At 35.7% G+C, this 21,848-nt stretch overlaps 2 protein-coding genes and 1 pseudogene across 3 annotated transcripts; 2 read left to right on the top strand and 1 right to left on the bottom strand.

Moving 5' to 3' along the window:
* Positions 1 to 5,770: 5,770 nt before the first annotated feature.
* LOC147495837 (heterogeneous nuclear ribonucleoprotein Q-like) lies at positions 5,771 to 12,393 on the top strand. Of its 2 annotated transcripts, none has more exons than XM_086564560.1 (9): positions 5,771 to 5,939; positions 7,018 to 7,476; positions 7,576 to 7,692; positions 7,832 to 7,972; positions 8,092 to 8,265; positions 10,263 to 10,470; positions 11,516 to 11,691; positions 11,776 to 11,861; positions 11,967 to 12,393. In XM_086564560.1, the coding sequence occupies exons 2-9, from the start codon at positions 7,072 to 7,074 to the stop codon at positions 12,106 to 12,108; spliced, it is 1,449 nt and encodes a 482-aa protein (XP_086420686.1). In that variant the 5' UTR covers positions 5,771 to 5,939; positions 7,018 to 7,071; the 3' UTR covers positions 12,109 to 12,393. The 2 variants fall into 2 exon arrangements, with proteins under 2 accessions (XP_086420686.1, XP_086420687.1); XM_086564561.1 differs by having other exon boundaries at positions 5,812 to 5,939; positions 6,735 to 7,476.
* Positions 12,394 to 15,478: 3,085 nt separating this feature from the next.
* LOC147495836 (glycylpeptide N-tetradecanoyltransferase 1-like) lies at positions 15,479 to 17,442 on the bottom strand. Its single transcript, XM_086564559.1, has 2 exons — positions 17,307 to 17,442; positions 15,479 to 17,135 (listed from the first exon to the last, which is right to left on the bottom strand). Exon 2 carries the CDS (start codon positions 17,131 to 17,133, stop codon positions 15,826 to 15,828), a length of 1,308 nt encoding a protein of 435 aa, XP_086420685.1. The 5' UTR covers positions 17,134 to 17,135; positions 17,307 to 17,442; the 3' UTR covers positions 15,479 to 15,825.
* A 518-nt stretch (positions 17,443 to 17,960) lies between these two features.
* Positions 17,961 to 20,685, top strand: LOC147495835 (syntaxin-112 pseudogene; annotated as a pseudogene).
* Positions 20,686 to 21,848: the final 1,163 nt, after the last annotated feature.

Below are 21,848 nucleotides of genomic sequence, written 5' to 3'. Positions count from 1 at the left end.
CTACAGTGCAAGTGTTTGTTTACTGCTTTAAACTCTTTATCATCAATATCAAAAAAAAAGTACTCTTTATCACTTTCATACTTTCAGTTCTGATTTGCAGATGTTATTGGAAAGACCATCATAGAACATTTCTGGTATAACATGGTGGCATGAGGGGAACAACCAGGAAGGGTCTAGGCATTGGGTGTCAAGGACAATTGCGTTGGTTCTTCTTTAATTTTAGTGCATCAACTACCTATAATCAATGTTGCATTTTTCATAATATCTGTAAGTTTCAATTTTTACTAATCACGTACGATTCCCCGAATACAATCATTGGCGGAGCCAGGGTCCCCGGGCACACATGTCGTATCCTCAACATATTACATATATATATATATATATAAAAGTTCCAATTTTTACTAATCACGTACGATTCCCCGAATATATATATATAGGTCCGGCTAGAGTGACATCATAACTGTGACATCCTTATTGTACATCCTATCAAAAAATGTATTTAAACAATGAGTTAGTGTATGATTTTTTGTATATATAATCTACTCTTCATGGATTATATATCTACAAAAAATTAGCTCAATCCAATATGTAGAACTTTGTCATCTGCCAGTGTTTAAGTTTGCAATTTTATCTAACGGGCCAGAAATAATTTTAAGTTTCATGAAATTTAAAAATCGAATTGAAATTTAATTTTTTGTAGAGATATAATCCATGAAGAGTAGATTATATCTACAAAAAACCATACACTAATTCATTGTTTAAATGCATTTTTTGATAGGATGTACAATAAGGATGTCACCCTAGCCGGACCCAATCTAATTTTTTGTAGAGATATAATCCATAAAATTGTTATGGTTATCACTTAAGACTTAATCACTATACTCAACCCAAATAAATAGTAAGCCCATACATATTTCTCTCTTCCTCTTTTTGTAGTTTTCTACCCGATCACACATAACAATTTGTCATTGATCACTCTAGATTTTTCCACTAAAGCCACTAGCCTACTCGGGTGTTTTTTTTTTCTCAAATAATTAACATTCTTACACAATTTTATTTTCAATTTTCTTTAATCTCAGTCAAGATTTTTCTGGAGTGAATTATATTCTTATTGAAGGGGACATTACAACACATAGTAACTAATAGGGCCACAATCTATTAGCATATATACTGTGTGTTGTGAAAACGGTTTCAGATTTTGAAGTCTATTTTAATGAGAATCTATTTTATTTGGATGTGTTGGTTGTGGCGTTTTATATGTAATTTTTTTTAAATCCATATGCATGATTGTTATTCTCAGGTGATCTCAAGTTTGGTGTATATAACCTCAACTTGTATTAATCCAAACTTACAGTCAGTTTGTTCTTTCCAGTTGGATACTTAGATTCTTCTAAAGTACTTACTATATAGCTTAAACACTTAAGTTGTTTTCATTTAAAGGGAAACAGAACTGAATTTCATTAATTATTGTTGCTTGTGCAGGCAGGTTAAGCATGTTAGATACTACATGCAATGAGATGTATCAGAAACTTAACTTTTGAAATTAGAATTTTGTGCATCCGTGTATAACAAATTAAGCTTTGGTCTTGAGAAGTAATAATATATATTTTTTAAAGGGCTGATAATATTGATCATATCAGAATTCCCATTTTTTTTTTTAGTCATATATATGGTTCTCTAGGTCTGATTGTGTTGAACAAGGGATGTAAATGGGGTGGGTCGGGGTTGGCTCACCCTCACTCAATTTTCTGGCTCCACCACTGAATATATTGCATCCCAGATACCAACATTAGATATGACAAATGCTGTTTGTTTTATCCTAAAAATCAATGAATATTAATTTCGAATGGGTAGAGGCTATTTTCTGGGTTGGGTCCACATTGAAACGCAAGCTAAAAGTAGAGCGAGACCTCTATTTTATTATGTAAAACTAATTATCATGTGAATGAATTAGGGATGGTCCCCATTATCTAATTAGTATGGGTTGCAATTAGAGCATCTTCAATCTAGACAACAACTCAAACATCAACACCAAATTGTTGAAAATTGGATAAAATTCATCTTTTGTAAATGTCTATTTTATCCCGAAGGATTAACATGATATTCTGTAAGTGTTTAAGACTTAGCCTTTTAATTTAGATGAAAAAAAATAATGGTTTTAGTGAATGGTAGCAAATCTGGCCTTTCTTACGTGAAGTAAGAAGATGTTTTAGTGTTGAAAGCACCTTGAGTGAGGCCCAGCAGAACTCAAGTGTGTTGGAATCGAGTGTGATGGAATCTGCCCAACGTAATTCTGCAGGGGTGGTTTTATAAGTGTGATGAAAGTACGTGTAGTTGGTAGGACGTGTGTGGTGGTATGGATAGGTGTGCTACTAAGATGAGCGACATGTCCTCACAGGCTACACATGTGTGGTGGTTCCAGCTATTATATTGTTTGAGTTGGTATATATGGAAAGAGTGTAGTCAAAGAGGTAATGATGGTAGTGATTTGAGTGTTACAGTGAGCTAGTGGTGATAGTAATGAGTCTTGAGGTGATTATGGGAGATTAGTCAAATGTAGTACGCCACGTGTCGCCAATGATGGACTGAGCATGTGGTGTTGTCCTGTAGTATAAAGATGCTCCAAGTTGTAAGTCGCATGTCTGGATTCATTATGAGTTGGTGGAGTTGATGTAATCTGGAGTAGGAGATCCCTTACACTAATCATTCATCAACATATATAAAAAAAAACTTAACAACCCACACCAAATGGAACCTGAACCCAAATGTGATTCCATTTGGTATCAAGGTTGTTGAAACAACAAATGCACGAAGCGGATGTATAAGAACCGCATAGTTTTCCAAGTTTCGCATGGGATTGGGCTTCCGTTGGGGGCAGTTTTATAAGATTTGTGTGGGCTGTCTTAGTGCCAATATTCGTCGAAAGGTTCCATTGGTAAAAAATTGAAGAGGTTAGGTTGTTTTAACATGGAATATCAAGTGTCGCACGGTTTAAATGCATGAATATGTTCATAGTGCCAATATTCGTCGAAAGGTTCCATAGGTAAAAACTGGAAGAGGTTAGGTTGTTTTTTTTTCTTTGTTTTGGATTAGTAGAGGGTGGGGATGGGGTAGGAGTGGATCGGAGTGAAAGTGAGGGGGAAAAATGAGCAAACCGCGCGGTTGTGTTAGAATTTATAGTAAGGAGCAATGCATTTTAGTAACAAGTGCATGGGCTTGGGCTTTTATAGTGTGTGTCTCTTCAAGTTCTGAGTGGGCTTTCGGCTTTTCTGGTTCAATTTATCAAGTTCTGTGTGGACTTGGGCTGCGCGGTTTATCAACAGCAGCGCTGTTTGGTGATGCCTGATTTGGGTGCGTGCTTGACTGAAGATGTTTGGTGCTGCCATGATTTGGTGTTTGAGTTGGGTCCAAATATTGCTGATTTTCACATCTCCATATTGATGATGCTTGATTTTAGGAATGGCCCAAATTTTCAAAAATATTAAGATCTCAGCCCCCATTTTTTTTTTTAATTTTTTTGATAAAAGAATAGAACTACAAAATGAAATATAAACATAAGAGTGCTGTGAAGGAGATCCTCACTGAGATCCAATCCAAAACACCATAAATACATGAGGAAAATTGGAAGAATAACAAATGTCTTACACCCAGAACACGGTAGCATATCATGGCCAAGCAACAATGTCATTCCAATTGAACACCAAGTCCCTGACGCAGTAGTTCGTCCTCTCACTAGATACTAACATCCAATACCATAGAAAGTACTTTACCCCCAAGCAGGCACGATCCATTCTAGCCTCCTTGCCCGTAAATTTTTGTTATTTCGCGTATTCTAGATCATCTAAATGATAGCATAAGGATTCAATCTCCAGAGCATAACGCAGATCTCCTGCCCACTCCTCCTTGGCCAGCCATAAAAAATATTAGGACCCCGACCCCCAAAAAAATCCAAGAGTAATGCTTATTCATGTGAAAAAATAATTTCATCTCATAGCTGGCTGTTATATGTTGCAGCTGGGTATCCCTAATATTCTTGAAAACGGGGTTATGCCGTTATGCCGGGGTCCCTAATTAGCCCTTTATAAAATGCATGACTTTATACTTCAAAAACAAGTGTGCCTTCCTTATTTTCTGGTGAACTAAATGCATGACTTTGCAAGTCTGCCTTCCTTTATAAAATGCATGACTTTGCAATGTCATTTTCTTTAAAATTATAGCCACTAACCTTGCCTTAAAGGACGTCGCGCAAACATCTGAGCAATGAGATTATCTAAAAAGTAATCTTTGGTTGAAAAGCTAAAAAAATTCTGTTCCACAATTTATTTTTGCTTCTACATGATTGAAAATTGTACATATAAATATGACAAACTTAAACTTATGTTTGACATGGATGAATTTTGGTTCATTAATGATCAGCCTAAAAACTGTGACTTTATCATCACAATAATCAACCAGTTACACTTTTTTTTTTGGTAAAGACAATATTTTATTGTCTGATCATTTTTGATTTGGGCATTTTCCGTCTATATGGACATTTCGTCATTTCCATAAACTAAGGGCATCTCCAATGGGGGTGTAAAATTACATCTCCATATAGGCGCCACCTAGGTGCCATTAGGATTTAACAACTCCACTTATACACTAATTTATAGACTATATATATCTACACTCTATAACTCCCAATGGAGAGATGTACAAAAAACATATATTTAAAACTCGAATGTCACTTGGAGCGACGTTTGAGTTTAATTTAAAGAGGAACGTCACTTAGGGCTAGCAACATCTGAGTTTAAAAATTAGAAATCAACACTTAAAAACTAAAGAGGGACGTCACTCCAAGTAACGTCCGAGCTTTTTAACAATTTGTATTTAGGTGGGGAATTCTCTACTTGCTCTATTAGCTTATTAACTACGGTTTACAACCTCCATTGGAAATAATTTTTTGAATTTAAAAGTGTAAACTTTACCTTTTATACTGTTTACACTATTGGAGATGCTCTAATAAAGGGCCATTTCATAATTACTACTCAGAGTCTCAAACACGAGGGTACCTATATTTTTGTAAAACGTCACTACCTGACTTCATTGCATATGTCACCACATGACTTGACTGGATATTAATTAGTATTGTAGTATATTACTGAATTATTAGTAGATGTACATGAAAAACTGATGAAAACGTGCTTTGACTTTAAACTCTGATCATATCATAAACTCCAAACTCCATGATTTCTCTATCAGCAAGTTGTTTTTTCATTGAAGGAGACAACCAAACAGTGATTCAAATTCTAGCAAACTCTGCACCTTTTACTACGTTTGAGAACCTAATATGGCAATTAGAGTCCATTTTAACAACTTTAAAAATCTCTCTTAGGTTATGTCTCACAGTATAATTCATATGCATTAGATTAGTAGGTTATTTAACGGGAAGGCCCATGAACTTGCTAAGTGGGCTATGAGGTATCAAGACAAGAGGCCTTTTCCAAACTGTATTGCATCTCTAGATTGTGATTGAATGGCAATTTACATACATGCTCACTACACAGTACATACAGTCTCGATTTTTTGTTTTTCGTGCAATCACTTCTAGGATGATGACTCAAGATAGCAAAGTACCATACGTCCATGACCATACACAAAACATCCAAAACATTTTGGTATAGTTAGTACAAATACACAATACTATTGGGCCAGGGCCTGAGCCCAAGAAGATGGAGTGGACTACTCATATTGGGCTAGTAGGGTGGGCCTGAATCGGTTCCAAAAACTCAGTCCGAGTCAGAAGTAAATCGTTAGAGAGCAAAGTGTTAGAAAATAGGGCTTGCCTACATTTGTTTCATAAAAACTTTAACATTTCATTCAAAAGAACGACAAAAAAGGAGCAATCTTTATCCTTTATCTCAAAAGTTATCTCAAAAGTAGACTTTTAATCACTACTGGTAAGCTGACTACCATCTCAAACTTTCATTTTTCTGTCAGTTTCAAACCCAGTATGCAAATTCATGTTTAATTAATTAGTTTCAAGTATGCTTGCATGTGTCTTTGATATGTTAATCTTAAGTTGTATATATGATTTTATGATAATATATGAATGCCCCTTTGGTTTTAATTGTGTTATAAGTTACTGGGCTCATTTGGGTTTTGTTGTATTGTGTGATTGTTATCTACAAGTTTAAATCAGAATGGTTTTGAATGTTTTATTACGTTTTATACCATTTGAATGCCTAATTTTTTGAATTGAGGGGATTTTTCTAAAACAAGTGAAAGTCAGTATATGCGTATTTCGACAACCTTAAATGCATGTGTTATGATTCCTTCAAAAAAAAAAAAAGGCAAAAAAGAATTGAGTGTGGAAAAGTTACTTTACATATGGGAGTCTTTGGTCTAAACTACTGCAAAAAAAACTGGGAGGATGCCGCTATGAAATTGTTCCTTTGTTTAAGAATAACTTGAGGAAATTTCAGTGTTTCATTTGGTTGTGTTATTAGTTAGAGAAATCTATGTTATTAGGTTGTGTTCGGTTCGATTATCCTGTGTGTGGAAGATATACGAATGGAATAACCAAAATATTGTTTTGTTTTGTTTTGTTTTTTGGATTTTGTTTATATTTTTTGTTAATACTGTTGTTTAAATATACGAGTTTGGGGTCTAAACTGTGGAAAATTCTTTTGTTCCTCTTGAACCTGTGGGGAATCCTCTTTGATTACCACTCTGATAATACCAACATTTACCAGTTCAGCTAGCTCATGACTATCTCTTTTTAAGAATAAGAAAATCAATCAAATATCATTCCGAAAACATATCTCATAACTTTCGATCAAAGAAAAACAACAAACAAAAAGAAAAAAAGAAAAGAAAAAGCAACATATCTCATAACTCATGAATTCCTTCAAGATTCTTCATGCTCTACAATTCCTTCTGGCCTTAATACTGATCTTCTTGCCCATTCCATATCCATATTCCTCTATATGGCAAATGCTACTGGTCTGTGTGCTTCCCCGCGGTTGTCGTGTAAAGTTGCAGGTGGTTGAACTTGGTGAGTGATTGAAAAGAACCTAAACCTCAGTAGACATGGCAGAGGAAGCTTCAATGGTGGAACTGGAAGAACAGGTGGACCTTGATAGTGACAACTACAATGAAGAGATGGATGATGAAGTTGAGGAAACACTAGAAGAGGATAGAGTGGAGGTAGCTGAGGAGGATGATAATGATGAGCAAGGGCAACAGCCTCTGCAAACTGAGGATCTTGAGGAAAATCATTTACCTGAAAGCGATGGAGATCATGATGATGCTGATGAGTCTGTGGAGGATGAACAGAAACCCACGGAATCTGTTAATGAAGAAGACAAAGAGAAACATGCTGAACTTCTTGCTCTTCCTCCTCATGGGGCTGAGGTTTTCATTGGTGGGCTTCCTCGTGATGTCACAGAAGGTGATCTAAGGGATCTCTGTGAACCAATTGGGGAGGTCACTGAGGTAAGACCTATAATCCTATACCCCCTCTCTCTATGGAATCTATATGCTTATTCCCTTATCAAGATTTTCTACCCTTATAATTTTGTAATGACATAACAGATCAAGTTGATTAAAGATAAAGATACTGGAGAGAGCAAAGGCTTTTCTTTCATTACATTCAAAAAGAAAGAATTTGCCCAGAAAGCGATTGAAGAATTTCAAAGCAAAGAGTTCAGGGTAAATATATTGCTTTGAATTCAGTGTTTTTTTTTTTTTTTTGGATAATAACTTTGGATTCAGTACTACCTTTTAGTTATGCTATATCATCATCATCTGGCTAATTAATCTCATTTTTATTTCATATTTTTGTCTGTAGGGAAGAACATTGAGATGTTCACTATCGCAAACTAAATACAGGTTGTTCATGGGCAACATTCCGAAGCAGTTGACTGAGAAGGAGTTGAGAGCAGCTATCGAGAAAACTTCTCCTGGAGTTGAAAGTATTGATCTTGTAAAGGTTAGAAATTTCGGATGACCTGGAGATTGTATATGCCTTAGTGCCATACATGATTACATGAGATGTTACTGCGGTCTTTATTAATTTTTAGGCCAATTCTTTTTTTAATTGCTTTGCAGGATCCACAGATTTCAGGCCGCAATCGAGGATTTGCTTTCATTGAGTTTTACAATAATGCCTGCGCTGATTATGCAAGACGGAAGATGTTGGACCCACAATTTAAGCTGGAGGGCAACACCCCATCTGTTAGCTGGGCAGAAACTAAGACTACAACAGATCCTGCTGCTGCTCAGGTACATGTCGCAACGGTTAGAAAATGTGGATTTGAATCTTTGTGGAAATTCTATGTATTGTTGTATTTTAGCATTGTTGTATTTTAGCACAATTTAGGATTGTGTATCTTGTGGTTCATATGTCGACTAATGATCAAATTCTAGGGCTATTGATGGTTGTTTCTTGGTGGTTCCTTTCTTGTTGTAGATAGGTTATCTGGCCCTTTACTCTTTTCTTGTACATTTTTAGTTCTGAAGAAAGAAAATTTTCAATTTGCAAGTTAAACGTGTAACTAAGCAACTAATAAGATGAAAAAAATTATCAGTTAAACGTGTAACTAAACTACGGTCCAAGATTTTGGAAATAATTAGATACCCAGGATCATAAGAAGTCTAGAGAAGTGGAGGCCTACCAAAAAAATTCTGGCTAACATATGGTCTTAATTTAAGACCGTGATTTTCCATACAATCTACTAAAATGTCCACTTCCCTAAGTGTTGAGGTGATTACTACATGATTAATGGATCTCATTGCTATTCTCCATCTGGAGGACCCCCATTTGAATTATTATATATTTAAGACTTAGCTTAGGGTCCCCAGAAACATTACTTGGTCTTGGGTCCTACTAATACAATTCATACTTGCACAAGGTAAGAACATGTAACTAAACGTAGAATTTACAAGATGATGTAGCTAATACCTCCAGGTCTGTAAAGGGATTGAAATTACAATTAATGGTACTGCAAGCATGGTCCGTAAGTGTGTCTTGCTGTGTAATTTTATTCCATTTCTTTTAGTAGAATGAACAAGTTTATTCTTTCAAATATTTAAGTACCTTATTTAAAAGTACTCGAATTTTATGCCATTGTTCATTCACTCTGTTGTTCTACAGTGCAAAAACTAATAATAATAAAAATAAAAAATCTTTCAAGTTTTAAGTTTTAAAAAGGATTAGTGAGAATCTTTGAATCATTTATCTTTTGTTAGCAGTCATAAAAGTTTGTCTAAGTTCATATTTTTACCGCTATAATGGTATGAAAATTGATGACCCAGTCAATTAGTTGGAATGGTGTATTTAGAAGTTGCCATGGCGGCATGACTAACTTCCTGATACTTGGCATATACTCTTCTGATTAAGATATTGGTGCAGAAACAATTTATTTATTTTTCAATGATGAAAGTAGCATATCAGGATTATATTGCATTATGCCACGTTAACAAATATTTTGATTATTTATTTATTGTATTCATCTAAAAAGTCGCAAAGGAGATTTACAATGAACATATATTGTAACAAAATTAGAAGACAAACACCAAATGTGCCATTTAGTTGTCTGCTGGGCTTATGAAGCCATCTAGGTGATATCTATTTGGTAGAATTCATCGGATCATTTTTTTTCCTTCTATGAAAGCTCCCAGATCCCAGGTGGCCTGGCAAGAGCCTTAACAATGCAAAATGCATCAACTTGGAGCCAGCTCAAGTATCGAAGTCAATTTTTCATCCTTGATCATCATATATATATATATATATATATATATATATATATATATATATATATATATATATATATATATATATATATATATATATATATATATATATAGTTTCCATTATCCAAATTTTAAGTATCATCATACCAACCATAATATCCCTAATTTATGTGTTCGCTTTTCATCCTTGACTTGCTTTAGAAGTGAACTCATGTTTGTTGATTTTCCAGAAAAATATGCACACCAGTAATCACCCTCTTATACGTATGAGCGATGATTGAAAAAAATTATAATAGAAAATATATAATCCTTGCAAAAAATTATCTTATTTGATCATAAAGACTGTTATTGGAGCCTGTGGCTTGCTTGTGTATACAGGATGGTAAATAGAGATTATGAATAGCTATTATATGTCCTTTACGTGGAATTCTTAATGGAGTTGTTTGTGCTCCTTCTCTATTCCCTTCAACCATCTGAACAATGTGTACTGAATTGTGCATTTGAGTATCTTTGCTTGAATTTCTCAGGTGAAGGCTCTCTATGTGAAAAACCTGCCTGGCAATGCTACAACTGAGAAGTTGAAAGAACTATTCCGACGCCATGGTGAGGTTACAAAAGTTGTCCTGCCACCTGGTAAATCTGGGCAGAGCAAGAGAGAATTTGGATACATCCACTATGCTGAGAGGTCGAGTGCATTGAAGGCTGTAAAAGAAACAGAAGTCTATGAACTAGAAGGTAATATCTTTGAGGGTGAACTAGTGTTACCCCCCTACTAGATGAGCCAATTAGGATTTCCCCCCTACTAGATGGGAAATTAGGGTCTCCCCCTTAAATACACACAAAAAAAATTCGGTCAACCCAATTTGACTTTTTTTTTGTGTGTATTTAGGGGGGAGACCCTAATTTCCCATCTAGTTGGGGGGGGGGGAATCCTAATTGGCTCATCTAGTGGGGGGGTAATATTGGTTAACCTTATCTTTGAGGCGGTTCAAGTAGACTTAAAAACAGCTGACGACTATAATTAGATAGATGGTCCCCAGACTGCTGTATTCCGATTCTATGAGGCCAGTACAGTAGTAAATTCTAAGCAAATAGCTTTGTTCATTTTTCTTTTTTCTTGTCAAGGATTCCTATTTCTTTACTTTTTCAACTAATTATTGTTATCATCATTGTTTTTTTTACTTTTCTTGATCAAATATCTTAGTTTGCAAAAAGTGAATGTTTAATCACATGAATTCCTTCATCATGCAATAGTAATATTTTCCTCACAAGGATAACTTCAAAAATATGAGGGGGAAGGACTTAAAGCTTCCCCTACCGTCTGTCACTGATGTGGATGTATTAATCATGTTTTAGTGATTAAAAAAGAAGATAATGTCGTTGGCAACTTTAGCTGTGCGTCTATGCTAGATTCCACAAACCTCTGCAGTATGGATAGCTTAGCACATTGAGCAGTACTGCACTCATCTGAGTTTACCCATGCAATTACTATGTCAGGGCATTAATATGTTATTTAAACCTATGCAATGCTTCAAACTGAATTTTCCAGAAACTTACGTTTCAAGTGGAAATGAAATTGCAAATATGAGTGCCATGTTTTATCTTTTTCAAAGATATTAATTACTGGCAGAGCAGTTCCTTAATTGTCCCCCATTGTGCTTGTGACTCACATAGAAGTTTTCTTTTTGATAGAACTTAGAGTTTGAATAAAGAACATATGCAAATATTTGTTGACTCAAATACCTTGTGTGACCTTAAATTTATCTGATGTGAAATGTAGGCCAGGTACTGGACGTCTGCCTTGCTAAGCCTCAGAATGAAAAGAAGTATGAACAAGTTTCTTATCCCCAAGCACAAATTTTTCCTAGTTACCTTCCACAACCTAGCTATGGGTTTGTTGGAGATCCCTATGGAGCTTTAGGGTCTGGATATGGTGCTCCTACTGGTTATCAACAGGTGGGTTTTGTAGTTAGTACCGTGCACTTAAGGTGTACAAATTTGAATCCATGTCATAGCTAACAGATTTGTACTTGTTTGCAGCCTATGATATACGGCAGGGGCCCAATGCCATCTGGAATGCAAATGGTGCCAATGGTTCTCCCAGATGGTCAGATTGGCTATGTTCTGTAAGTAGCAGTCGAATCAATAGGGTTCTCTAGCATCAAGTTTGTTATGAACGTAACTTGGGCTGCTTTAGTTATCCATTTAATAACATAGTGCATGTTGTGCAGGCAACAGCCAGAAGCCCAGGCTCCACCGCTTCCGCCTCGAAGGCATGAACGTAGGAATGATCGAGGCAGTGGTTCACATGGACGTGGAAGTCCTCCTGGTCGTGGTGATGGCAGCCGTGGCAGAAGGTATCGCCCATATTAGTGGTATTTAGTAGATGATTTGATGCTAATGTTATAGTTGGACGATGTCTGCGAAACGGGAAAAGACAAATTGAACTCTACATCTATTGCGCGAACTTGCTAGAATTCCCGCATCTAGCCAAGACGGAGGGAATATGAGAATTGAGTCGACTCATGTTATTACGGTGTAATTTCTAATTTTACTTTCTTGTGAGTTGTGACATCATCGTTTTCCTTGATTGACATAACTAGAGATTTCGGTTTTTTTGGGACCTAAGGAAGCTACTGAGCTGTGCTATTTATGATCTCTCTCTCTCTCTCTCTCTCTCTCTCTCAGAGAGCAATAAGGCCAAGTAAATACTGACTGTATAGGTGCTAATTTTATACAACATGAGATGGGCTCGATATCATTGTTTACCTAGTTTACCTGCAGCTCTCTAAAAATTGCATTCCTCTGATGTAGGGTAGGCACAAGTATATCACTGTAAGTAATTGATTGCAACTTTGCTGTGGTCCGAACGGCTAGTGAAATTTGAAAAGCTTTCATTGCTCTTTAAATTTAAATTTGATTTTAAGACCATTGCCCTTTACATTTTAATTTGATCTCAAGACCTCGGTTATGGTGTAGAATAGTTGGAGGAACCAATGGTCATGGTCTCAAATTTCATTCTGGAGTATCTACACCCATCTATGTTTCAAATCCACAAATTTTCACGACCTCGATTAAAATCTGGCTCAGTATAGCAGAAATGGAACAATTAAGCATTGATTGGTTTCACCTGAGATTCATGGTTATCATGTAACAGTATCCATTAACTAATTCATTGCACGCTCTTAATAAAACCGAGCCTAAACTCGTTGTTGTTTAACATTGTCTGCAACTTTACTTGTGCTATAAAAGTGTGGTGCTTCAAGCAGCAAGATTGCGAAAGTTTTAGGAAAAATGGTTGAATGTGCAAGTGTTTTGTGGAAAAGATAGTTGACCATCTAGCCGTTGACGCAGCCATTCACTTGATAATTTTTCAAGCTTCGAATGAAGATTACCTGCTACTTCATTTGTTGTAGCCTGTTTGCCTTCGAATATAGGATGTGTTATGTGTAGAACTGGCAAGATGCTGCTTCTTGTTCACTTGTCTCTTTAGATTGAAGACTGAACCATTAGTCTCTTTTTAGCGTTGATAGTTGCTTGAATAAACCTTTTCTTTTCGTCATACGATGTATTTTAAATTTCAGAACTTTGCACAAATTATCACAAAATTTCCTTTATTTATTTGTTTCTGTGATTTCCCGTATACATTAAACATTCAATGCTGTACATACATAGACTATTTAAAGAACACTTGACGTCATGAACTTTACCAAAGAACAAAATAAGTTATAGATGATCTTCATAGTTCATACAAGTGTACAACTACGCATTGCTTAGGTTCTACATTAGTTAGAAGCCCAAGTCGCATAGTATTGGCCTATTGGGCACAGAAGCGAGGGGGAAAAAAGGAAGGAAAAAAGGGTAGGTACAGAGTCTCCTTCTAACAAACGGAGTTCATTGCGTCTAACGAGAATTTTTGCAACCAGTAACTATTGTCTGCAGTGAAACTATGATAATGGATTATTCAGCATCTAGTACTTGGCGCAGTGATTAGTTGCCCTCAGAAAAGCAGGCAACAAACTCGAGCCAGGGCAGTTTTACAGGAACCATATAGAGTTTTACAGCTCCATATACAGTTGCAATGGAGCATATCCATTGATAGAAAGTCCTTTATCAAACACATCATCAGACCCAATACTTCACAAGATGGCCTGATATGGCTAGGACATAGTAAAGGCACTTACTCAGTGAAGTCAGCATATAGGCTCATCAGTTCAGAGTCTACATTTGCATCCAGTTCCTCTTTAAATCTCAACACAGTCAAGAAGTTATGGAAACACAAAATAGAAGCCAATTAACAGCTCTTTCTATGGAAACTTTACCTCCATTATCTTCCCACTGGAGATCTTCTTCATTCTAGGAAGTTTAAAGGTGACCTGACATGCTGTTTTTGTTACAAACATCTTGAATCTGACTTGCATCTCTTTTTTGAATGTGAATGGATCAAAAGATTGTGGTTTGCCTCTGCTGCTGCTGTTAGAATAGAGGAGTATAATTATGTGAACTGCAGACAATGGATAGACCGATAGAGCACTGATAATGAAGATCTCAGTCACAGAGGTTTGCTATGTCTTATAACAGTATATGAAATCTGGAAACACAGAAATTCAGCTAAGTTTGAGAAAACCCCTGTTTCTCACAAAGATATGAATGACTCTGTTACATGGTCTAACAACTTCAATGCTTTCAAGTCAGAAGTTCAAAGGTCTACAGATGTTACAGTACAACTCAGCCCTAATGTATATCCTGACATGCACTCCTTATTCTACTGTGATGCTGCATTTGACAGGTCTAATTGCAATGGAGCTGCTGGGGTTCTATGCATAAAAAAATAGATGGTTCGATAGTAGGCGTTGCCTTCACAAAGTTTAAAACCTCCAGTGCCATGCAAGTTGACTACATTGCTATTGAGCTAGCATGTAAATTTATGGAATTTCTCTCTCCTGAAGCTGCTATTCTATATGGAGATAATCAGAGGGTCATGACAATAATCAAGACAAGTGAAGATCCTTCAGACTGGACCTGTACCTCTATCATGAGTGGTATCAAGTTTCATCTTAACTCTATGCATTTTCCTATTACCTGTAACTGGATAAGTAGAACTCAAAATGGAGAGGCTCATTCTATTGCCAAGTGGGTAATTAGATTTTCAGGAATCGAGTCTCCACCAGAATTTTTGGTATGTAATCTTAAATATTTTGAAACTTAATATATGGATGGATAGGATTATCGGAAAAAAAAAAAAAAAAAAGATAGAAAGTCCGTTAGAGTTAGAAGCCTAAGTATACATACAAACGTGTGCCAGTGCTCTCCATTGGCATATAATGGGCTGCCTTGGTTCCTAATTCCCACGAAACACATGCATAACGAAATCTAGTTTGGACCAAAGATCTCATGAATTAAACTGTCTTCGGGGAAAACGACTCACTACCAAAACTGAGGGCAAAACAAACTAAGTACTTTTTACCCTGAGAGGTCACCATCTCAGTGAAAACAGAATTTACAGGACTCTAGTTCGTGATGTAAAATAGCATTCAAACCCCCCCTCAAAGAACTGCAACTCAAAGCATCTGTTTGAGATAGAATATCAAGACCTCAATTGGAGGAGAAAACATGAACCAGCAATAATTAAGCAGTTGTATACAAGTAATAGCAAAGACGCAAAAGCTCAAAAGATACAGATAAAGTGGTATTGACAAAAATAGTAGTAAGTAAACCATTCAACCAGAAATATAACCAGTAGTGTTCATAACCACAAAATATATTAATTGAGCTAGAGAGTGCAAAAAGACAAACGGTTATCATGTCAGGTGTACCAAATAATATCAAGAAGAATTCCCAACCCAGACTTATTACAACTCCAACCACGCAAGTGCAGGCCAAACATCGTAACATTGCCTGAACTGTCTCGAGCTAAATGGGAAAAACCACAAAAGGTTACATCTCTCACACAATCGGAAAAACTGTCCTTGTCATTTATAAGAAAACAAAAATAACACAAATGAGAATGCATCTCTCCCCTGATTCAAGAGCCACTGAAACAAATACTCCAGCAAATCCATACCAAAAATTAAGTTTGAAAGAGCCGAACTACAAGAGGACAAGGCCAAGCTCAGACGGTTTCAAGGCCTGACGTAACCTGTAATTGTAGAGATAATAATGAAGCTGTCCATCACCTGGTCCGAATTTCAAATCCTTCAGGAAAGACTCATTGTGCATGACATCTAACGCATTAAAGACATCATAGTCGTTCTGCTTAGCCACAATAAGTGCATCATTCATCAACTGAAGCAGTGGAGTCCTTGTGGAGATATTGTAGTACGAATAAGCAGCCTTCAAAGTAGAGTAGTTTGGATTTCCCAGGATTGACGACGGAAGAGTGTAGAAACTGCAGAAATCTGTAATATCATGAGACTCGGGGCTCTCAACCACGAAACTATCAATAACATTCTCAGTTGGAAGAAGCAAATGCTCAACTTCATTCTCATTAAAATCCGGTGCAACAACAAACTGCGACAAGTACTCCCTAAGCAGACGGGTAACAGCAGGAACATCACGCAGCTCCATTTTCCTGAAACCTGGTGTGATGGTTAATTCCGGTAATTTATAAAGCTTAATAGTCCGACTCATTGTCATTCTCGCACCAAGCCTGGAAAACCCAACATCAATAAGTTTCTTGGGGTTCAACGACCTATGCCAATACTGACAAGTCGCAATTGGTGTAGGCAAAACCACACCAGCAGTATAAGCCGCTTGCCATATATTCTCCAAATGAACTCTCCTCGTAACCTCCTTAATCATAACCGGTGCAAGTCTCTTCGATCTAAGCTTCTTATGAACACACAAGAAATTGATTTCAGCCATGTTAACAATCTCATCACGAACCCGAATCCTAGCAGGTACACCAGTAATAAAAGCAACCAACTTCTTAGTAGCCTTAACTCGAACCCCAATATGCCAATTCTTGAAATAACCCGGAGGGTGAAGTGACCAACGAAGAAACTCCTTTGAATAGTTAAACCTAAACATATTCTCATCATCCTCAACATAATTATTCGTAAGTAAATTATAAACCTCAGTACAAGTCGCTTCGGACCCAATGTCACAAGTACTCCATTCATAAAGACTAGGTAAATTATACGGCTCTTGTTTCACTTCCTCCAAAGGCGAAGCCGGTTCAATTGGTCCTTCAGGTAAACTGGAGTCACCTAAATCTTTGTACTGCCCAACAGGTTGAGTTTCCCAAAACTTGTGTTTTTTCGCAATGGAAAGCGAATCTTGAACTTTTCGAGATATATTTCCAATCGAAATCTCGGTTTCCGATATTGGGTTTGTGTCATTATTTGATTTTGAGTTCTCTCCTGGTGAGTTATTAGTCTCTGAATCACTACCAGCCATCTCTATTATCAATTAAACAAAAAATTAAGTATAATGTTAAATAGCATGCAATAGTTAGATTTTAATCTATAATAATGGTATAATTTTTAGTAACATTTATTGGAAATTAAAAAAAAGGGCATGTGAGTAATCAATTGAATTAAAGATCTGTATATGAAAGATTGAAAATTTACCTTAATTGAGCTTATCGATCTGCAGAAACACTAGCGGGGAAGCTTTGGATGCACCGCCACTGGTTTTTGGAGAGAACAAAGTGGAGAGTGGTCTACTCAAAATTCTCTTTCTTTTCATATATATTCTTTATTAATTATTATACAAAAATTTGGCTGGGCTGGGCTTAACTAAGCCCGATTGGTTAAACCCGAGTTTGTTTGTATTGAGCTTGGGCTTTTGCCACCTATATATATATAAAAGCTCGTGCACATTTTCTCTCCTCACCATCATAGCTAGTAATTCGCCGAATTATTCGTGAATTATAAGGTTTGGCGAATAAAACGAATAATTTGGCGAATTTTTGAATGATTCGGTTTAATTCGCGAATTGGTTGGGCTGGGCTTATAATTGCCGAATTATTCGCGAATTATAAGGTTTGGCGAATAAAATAAATAATTCGGCAAATTTTTGAATGATACGGTTTAATTCGCAAATTGGTTGGGTCGGGTCTTAGTTGGAACCAAATATAAATGTGTTAGTAATAGTAAGTACAACAAAAAATTTGACATTTGTATTATTTTTTCATGAATAAAATTGTAAAAATAAAAATAAAAACGTTATATACTTATATATCAAAATTTTAAATGTAAAATATATAGCCGAATTTTAAAGGAATGCATTCGTATTATACCCGTTTAAAACACGTATATCGTATTTTTACCGTTAGCGTTTTATTGGACCGAATATTTAAAAGTATTATTGTTGAAAATTTCGAATCTTAGGCGAATAATTGCCGTATCGAACTTTTGCCGTCCACGAATTTACTAGCTATGCTCACCATATGGCTCCATTTTACATCCCGAGTAATATGATTGGCTCCTAAAAAATCGGATAGAATAATAATTAGTGACACGTCTCCAAATTTGTTTAAATCTCCCTAATCTATTCTTAATTTTTTATAGACTTCTCAAAGTAAAAAATAATAATAATAACAAATTAAATAAACCTTATACACATTCTACCAAAAACCTATTACCATATTCAACCCCTTGTCTTTTTTCTTTCTATCCTGTTTAAAAGAAAACCTCAAATCTAAAATTTTATTTTTTTTATTTTCCCCCCATCTAATTAAGTCTAAAGAATATGTAGTTTTTTTTTTTTAATCTTTTTTAGCATTCTATTCTATTGCAGCTAGGGGTGTGCATGGGTACCCAATTACCCGAACCCGAACCGGAACCATTTATAGCGGTTCTGGGTCCTAAAATGTTAGACCCATTTAAAGTGGGTCTTCAAGAACCGACCCGATAAAGAAGCGAACCCTTTAGAACCGAATAGTAAAAAACTGATGGGTACCCGAACCGAAATCGGAACCGATTAGTTTGATTTTGATATATAGAATTTAGTATTATATTACACTAAATAAAGACAAACCCAAACATTATTATTATATATAGTCTATATTTGTTAGGTGTAAAATTATACTAAATATATGTAACATTTAGCATAATAGTGAATGTGTGTTATTAAATGCATTTTTTATAATATTACATTAAATATGTGTATTAATGTATTATAAATATTAATATTAATGTTTACGTGTCTACGTCTACACGTATAGTCGTATACTATGAATTAACTAATGTACTATCTATATTAACTAATGCATGAACGTGTACGTGCTTGATATATTACATGTATATATATTAGATAACGAATACGTGCAATGCTAACTGACAATTGTGGTACGTCTGGTATTTATTCTATATATGACGCATTACGTATAGTATAATATACATATATTCGATTTAAAATATACACATGCATATAATGTATGAGAATGTATTTAACATTTTTAGATAACTTTCAAATATTATTATTGAATTTAGGACCATTTCTTCTTATGAGAGGACAAAAATATCGATGACAAGTGTTATAGTCGTCGTAAACCAACTTTTATATCGGTTATATAACTAAAAATAATCATTTTAGCAATAAAAATGTATAACCCGATAAGGAACCGAAATTGGAACCGGAACCGACTTAATTAATGGGTATGGGTATGGGTTTTCAAAATATAAGAAAAAACCCAAAAGAACCGAACCCGATAGGAACCGCTAAAAATAGACCCAGAATCGAAACCGATAAGAACCGACCCAGAACCGACCCATGAACACCCCTAATTGCAGCAACCAGTCTTGCGCTTTTGGTAGAACCTTACTCAATTCTTTGAAGAAGTCAGTGCAGTAAAGACTGAGATGGAAGCGATTTCCACTATACTTCTTGATCTTCAAGAATTAAAGGAAGAGATGAAATCGACACACAGTGCCAAAGTCCTTCGAGGGTTAAGAGATCGAATGGATTCTAATATGGTTTATGTCCTTCGCAAGGCAAATATCATTAAAGTAAGATTGGAATCTCTTGACCAGTCTAATGTAGTGTTGACCATGTTTTCTTCATGAGCTCTAATAACTTATCAATCTCATCAAGAACTAAAGTCTCATCTTTATGGTCGAAGACTGAGCATAGGAGAGAGACATACAGGTTGGTACTGAGGGGAAAACCATCTGCCCAATGATAGACGTTTGCAGTAGTTCCATTAGCAGTTATCCATGATAAAGATCAGAGTTCTTTCCAGTATTAATGGACTTTCATCTCACTTCCATGAACTATTTCACAAAGCCGAATAGCATAAGGATTTGACTTATCTAATGGAATGGAAGGGTATCGGACAAGACCAGCTTCAAGAATCTTGAGTTGGCGATTTTGCCATAGGTGATACTCTTGAGCATCACTGAATTTAGAAGGTTTCAAATGGCAAATGACCTCAAGTGGGAGGATTATGGTCTCTGCTTTCCTTCCCATCTGTTGAATGTAAGACAGGAATATATAGGGGATTACTTAAGTAACAAATTCCAAACCAAGGCATAAACATTTTACAATGAAGAAACAAATTATTACTATAGTGAAGGTAGTCTTGTTGATACTTGATAGGACATGGATATCGGTCACAAATGGTCTAAGAATTAAACTAAGAGACATGATGAATGATTTTCAAGCATTGAGAAACCGGATTGTTCTGTAACATAAAGAAGGTCCAAGAGGAGGTATTATAATGCTCTTTGGTAAAAAGTAGCAACCGATGAAGAGATTGATAAGTTGGTATCGTGAATGGACAAGTTAAGGTGTTTCTTTGGTCATACGTAATTGGATTTAGAGAATTTGGAGAGGCAGGAAGTAGTTAAGGAGATTCAAAGGAGTTTAACCGAAAGTTACACCAAGTTTTCCTTGATATGACAATCTTTGGTTGATGCACAAGGTGAACAAATGGATGACATTGAACTCAATGTAGCCAATGCTAGAGTGTACATCGATGGTGGTACTAATAGGCTTATTTTCTAATAATGCTGAAGAAGAAGAAAGGAGGGTATTTGGTGTAATCTTGGATTTAGGCTCTTTGTGGCTACCTGCTTTTGATATGCATTATTAAGACTGCTACTTGACCGAATGAGGAACCATTAACTCTGCATCTATGTTAATTGGCGTAGTACCGTTTTTTACTGATGGAGGCTTCAGTTTGCAGGATTTGCTTTAGGTGAGATGGATGGGGGGCATAGCTTTATTGTTTTTTTGTCTATGGACTTAGGTACAGTTCTAACAGAAACAGTTAACTGTTTCAATACTTAGAGATAGCCAAGATAGGCCTTCTTTTGATATAATATGATTTATTGGGATACAATATGAGTAGAATTTCCACAATTTTTGTTGACTTAAATATTTTGGGTATCTGTTGTACTAAACTTTATAGGGTTTAGTTATTATCTCTATGATATATTTTCAATTCCCTAAATATCTTTCATAAAAAGTTTACGTAATCTAAGAATCTGTTACGTAACAAAAATTAGGACATGGGCCGTGCCCAATTTGGATTTATACCTATTGATCATGATGCAATGAAATGGGGTTTATAGTTTTCATGTGAAATGGGTTTGATAGTTTTGTAAATTTGAGATTGAATACTTTATAGTCATGATGATTGTTGAATAGACACGTCTTAATCTGTTAGATGACAAAATGTGTTCAAATGATATCAGTAGTACCAACTATTTGGCTACTAGCGGGGAAGCTTTGGATGCACCGCCACTGGTTTTTGGAGAGAACAAAGTGGAGAGTGGTCTACTCAAAATTCTCTTTCTTTTCATATATATTCTTTATTAATTATTATACTAAAATTTGGCTGGGCTGGGCTTAACTAAGCCCGATTGGTTAAACCCGAGTTTGTTTGTATTGAGCTTGGGCTTTTGGCACCTATATATACTAGTTTTCGAACCCGTCCTACGAACAGGTGCCGTTATATTAAATTATTATAAAAAATATTAATTAGCAATTATGCAGAGCTATGAGATATATATGAAAATTATATTAATCACTCATTCAAATTTTTTGCACCACTCTCAATAAAAAGAAAACATCAAACCTTGATAAAACCTATCGACTTCTTTTAGTTGTTAGGTTTAATAATTGAAGTTTGATGAAAATGCTCAATGTGGTGAAAATGATATTGA

Source organism: Coptis chinensis, chromosome 6 (genome assembly GCF_015680905.1).
Source record: "Coptis chinensis isolate HL-2020 chromosome 6, ASM1568090v1, whole genome shotgun sequence".
Classification (NCBI taxonomy): Eukaryota; Viridiplantae; Streptophyta; class Magnoliopsida; order Ranunculales; family Ranunculaceae; genus Coptis; species Coptis chinensis.
The sequence above is the reverse complement of the archived record's forward strand: the minus strand, read 5'-3'. Positions and strand labels throughout refer to the sequence as shown.

What these genes read in the sequence shown, in the direction of transcription:
- LOC147495837 (XM_086564560.1), top strand. Translation starts at nt 7,072, where the DNA reads ATGGCAGAGGAAGCTTCAATGGTGGAACTGGAAGAACAGGTGGACCTT. An exon ending in TTCAAAGCAAAGAGTTCAGG is followed by an intron (nt 7,693 to 7,831) that starts GTAAATATATTG and finishes TTTTGTCTGTAG; the next exon opens with GGAAGAACATTGAGATGTTC. An exon ending in AGAAGTCTATGAACTAGAAG is followed by an intron (nt 10,471 to 11,515) that starts GTAATATCTTTG and finishes TGTGAAATGTAG; the next exon opens with GCCAGGTACTGGACGTCTGC.
- LOC147495836 (XM_086564559.1), bottom strand. Translation starts at nt 17,133, where the DNA reads ATGGCTGGTAGTGATTCAGAGACTAATAACTCACCAGGAGAGAACTCA.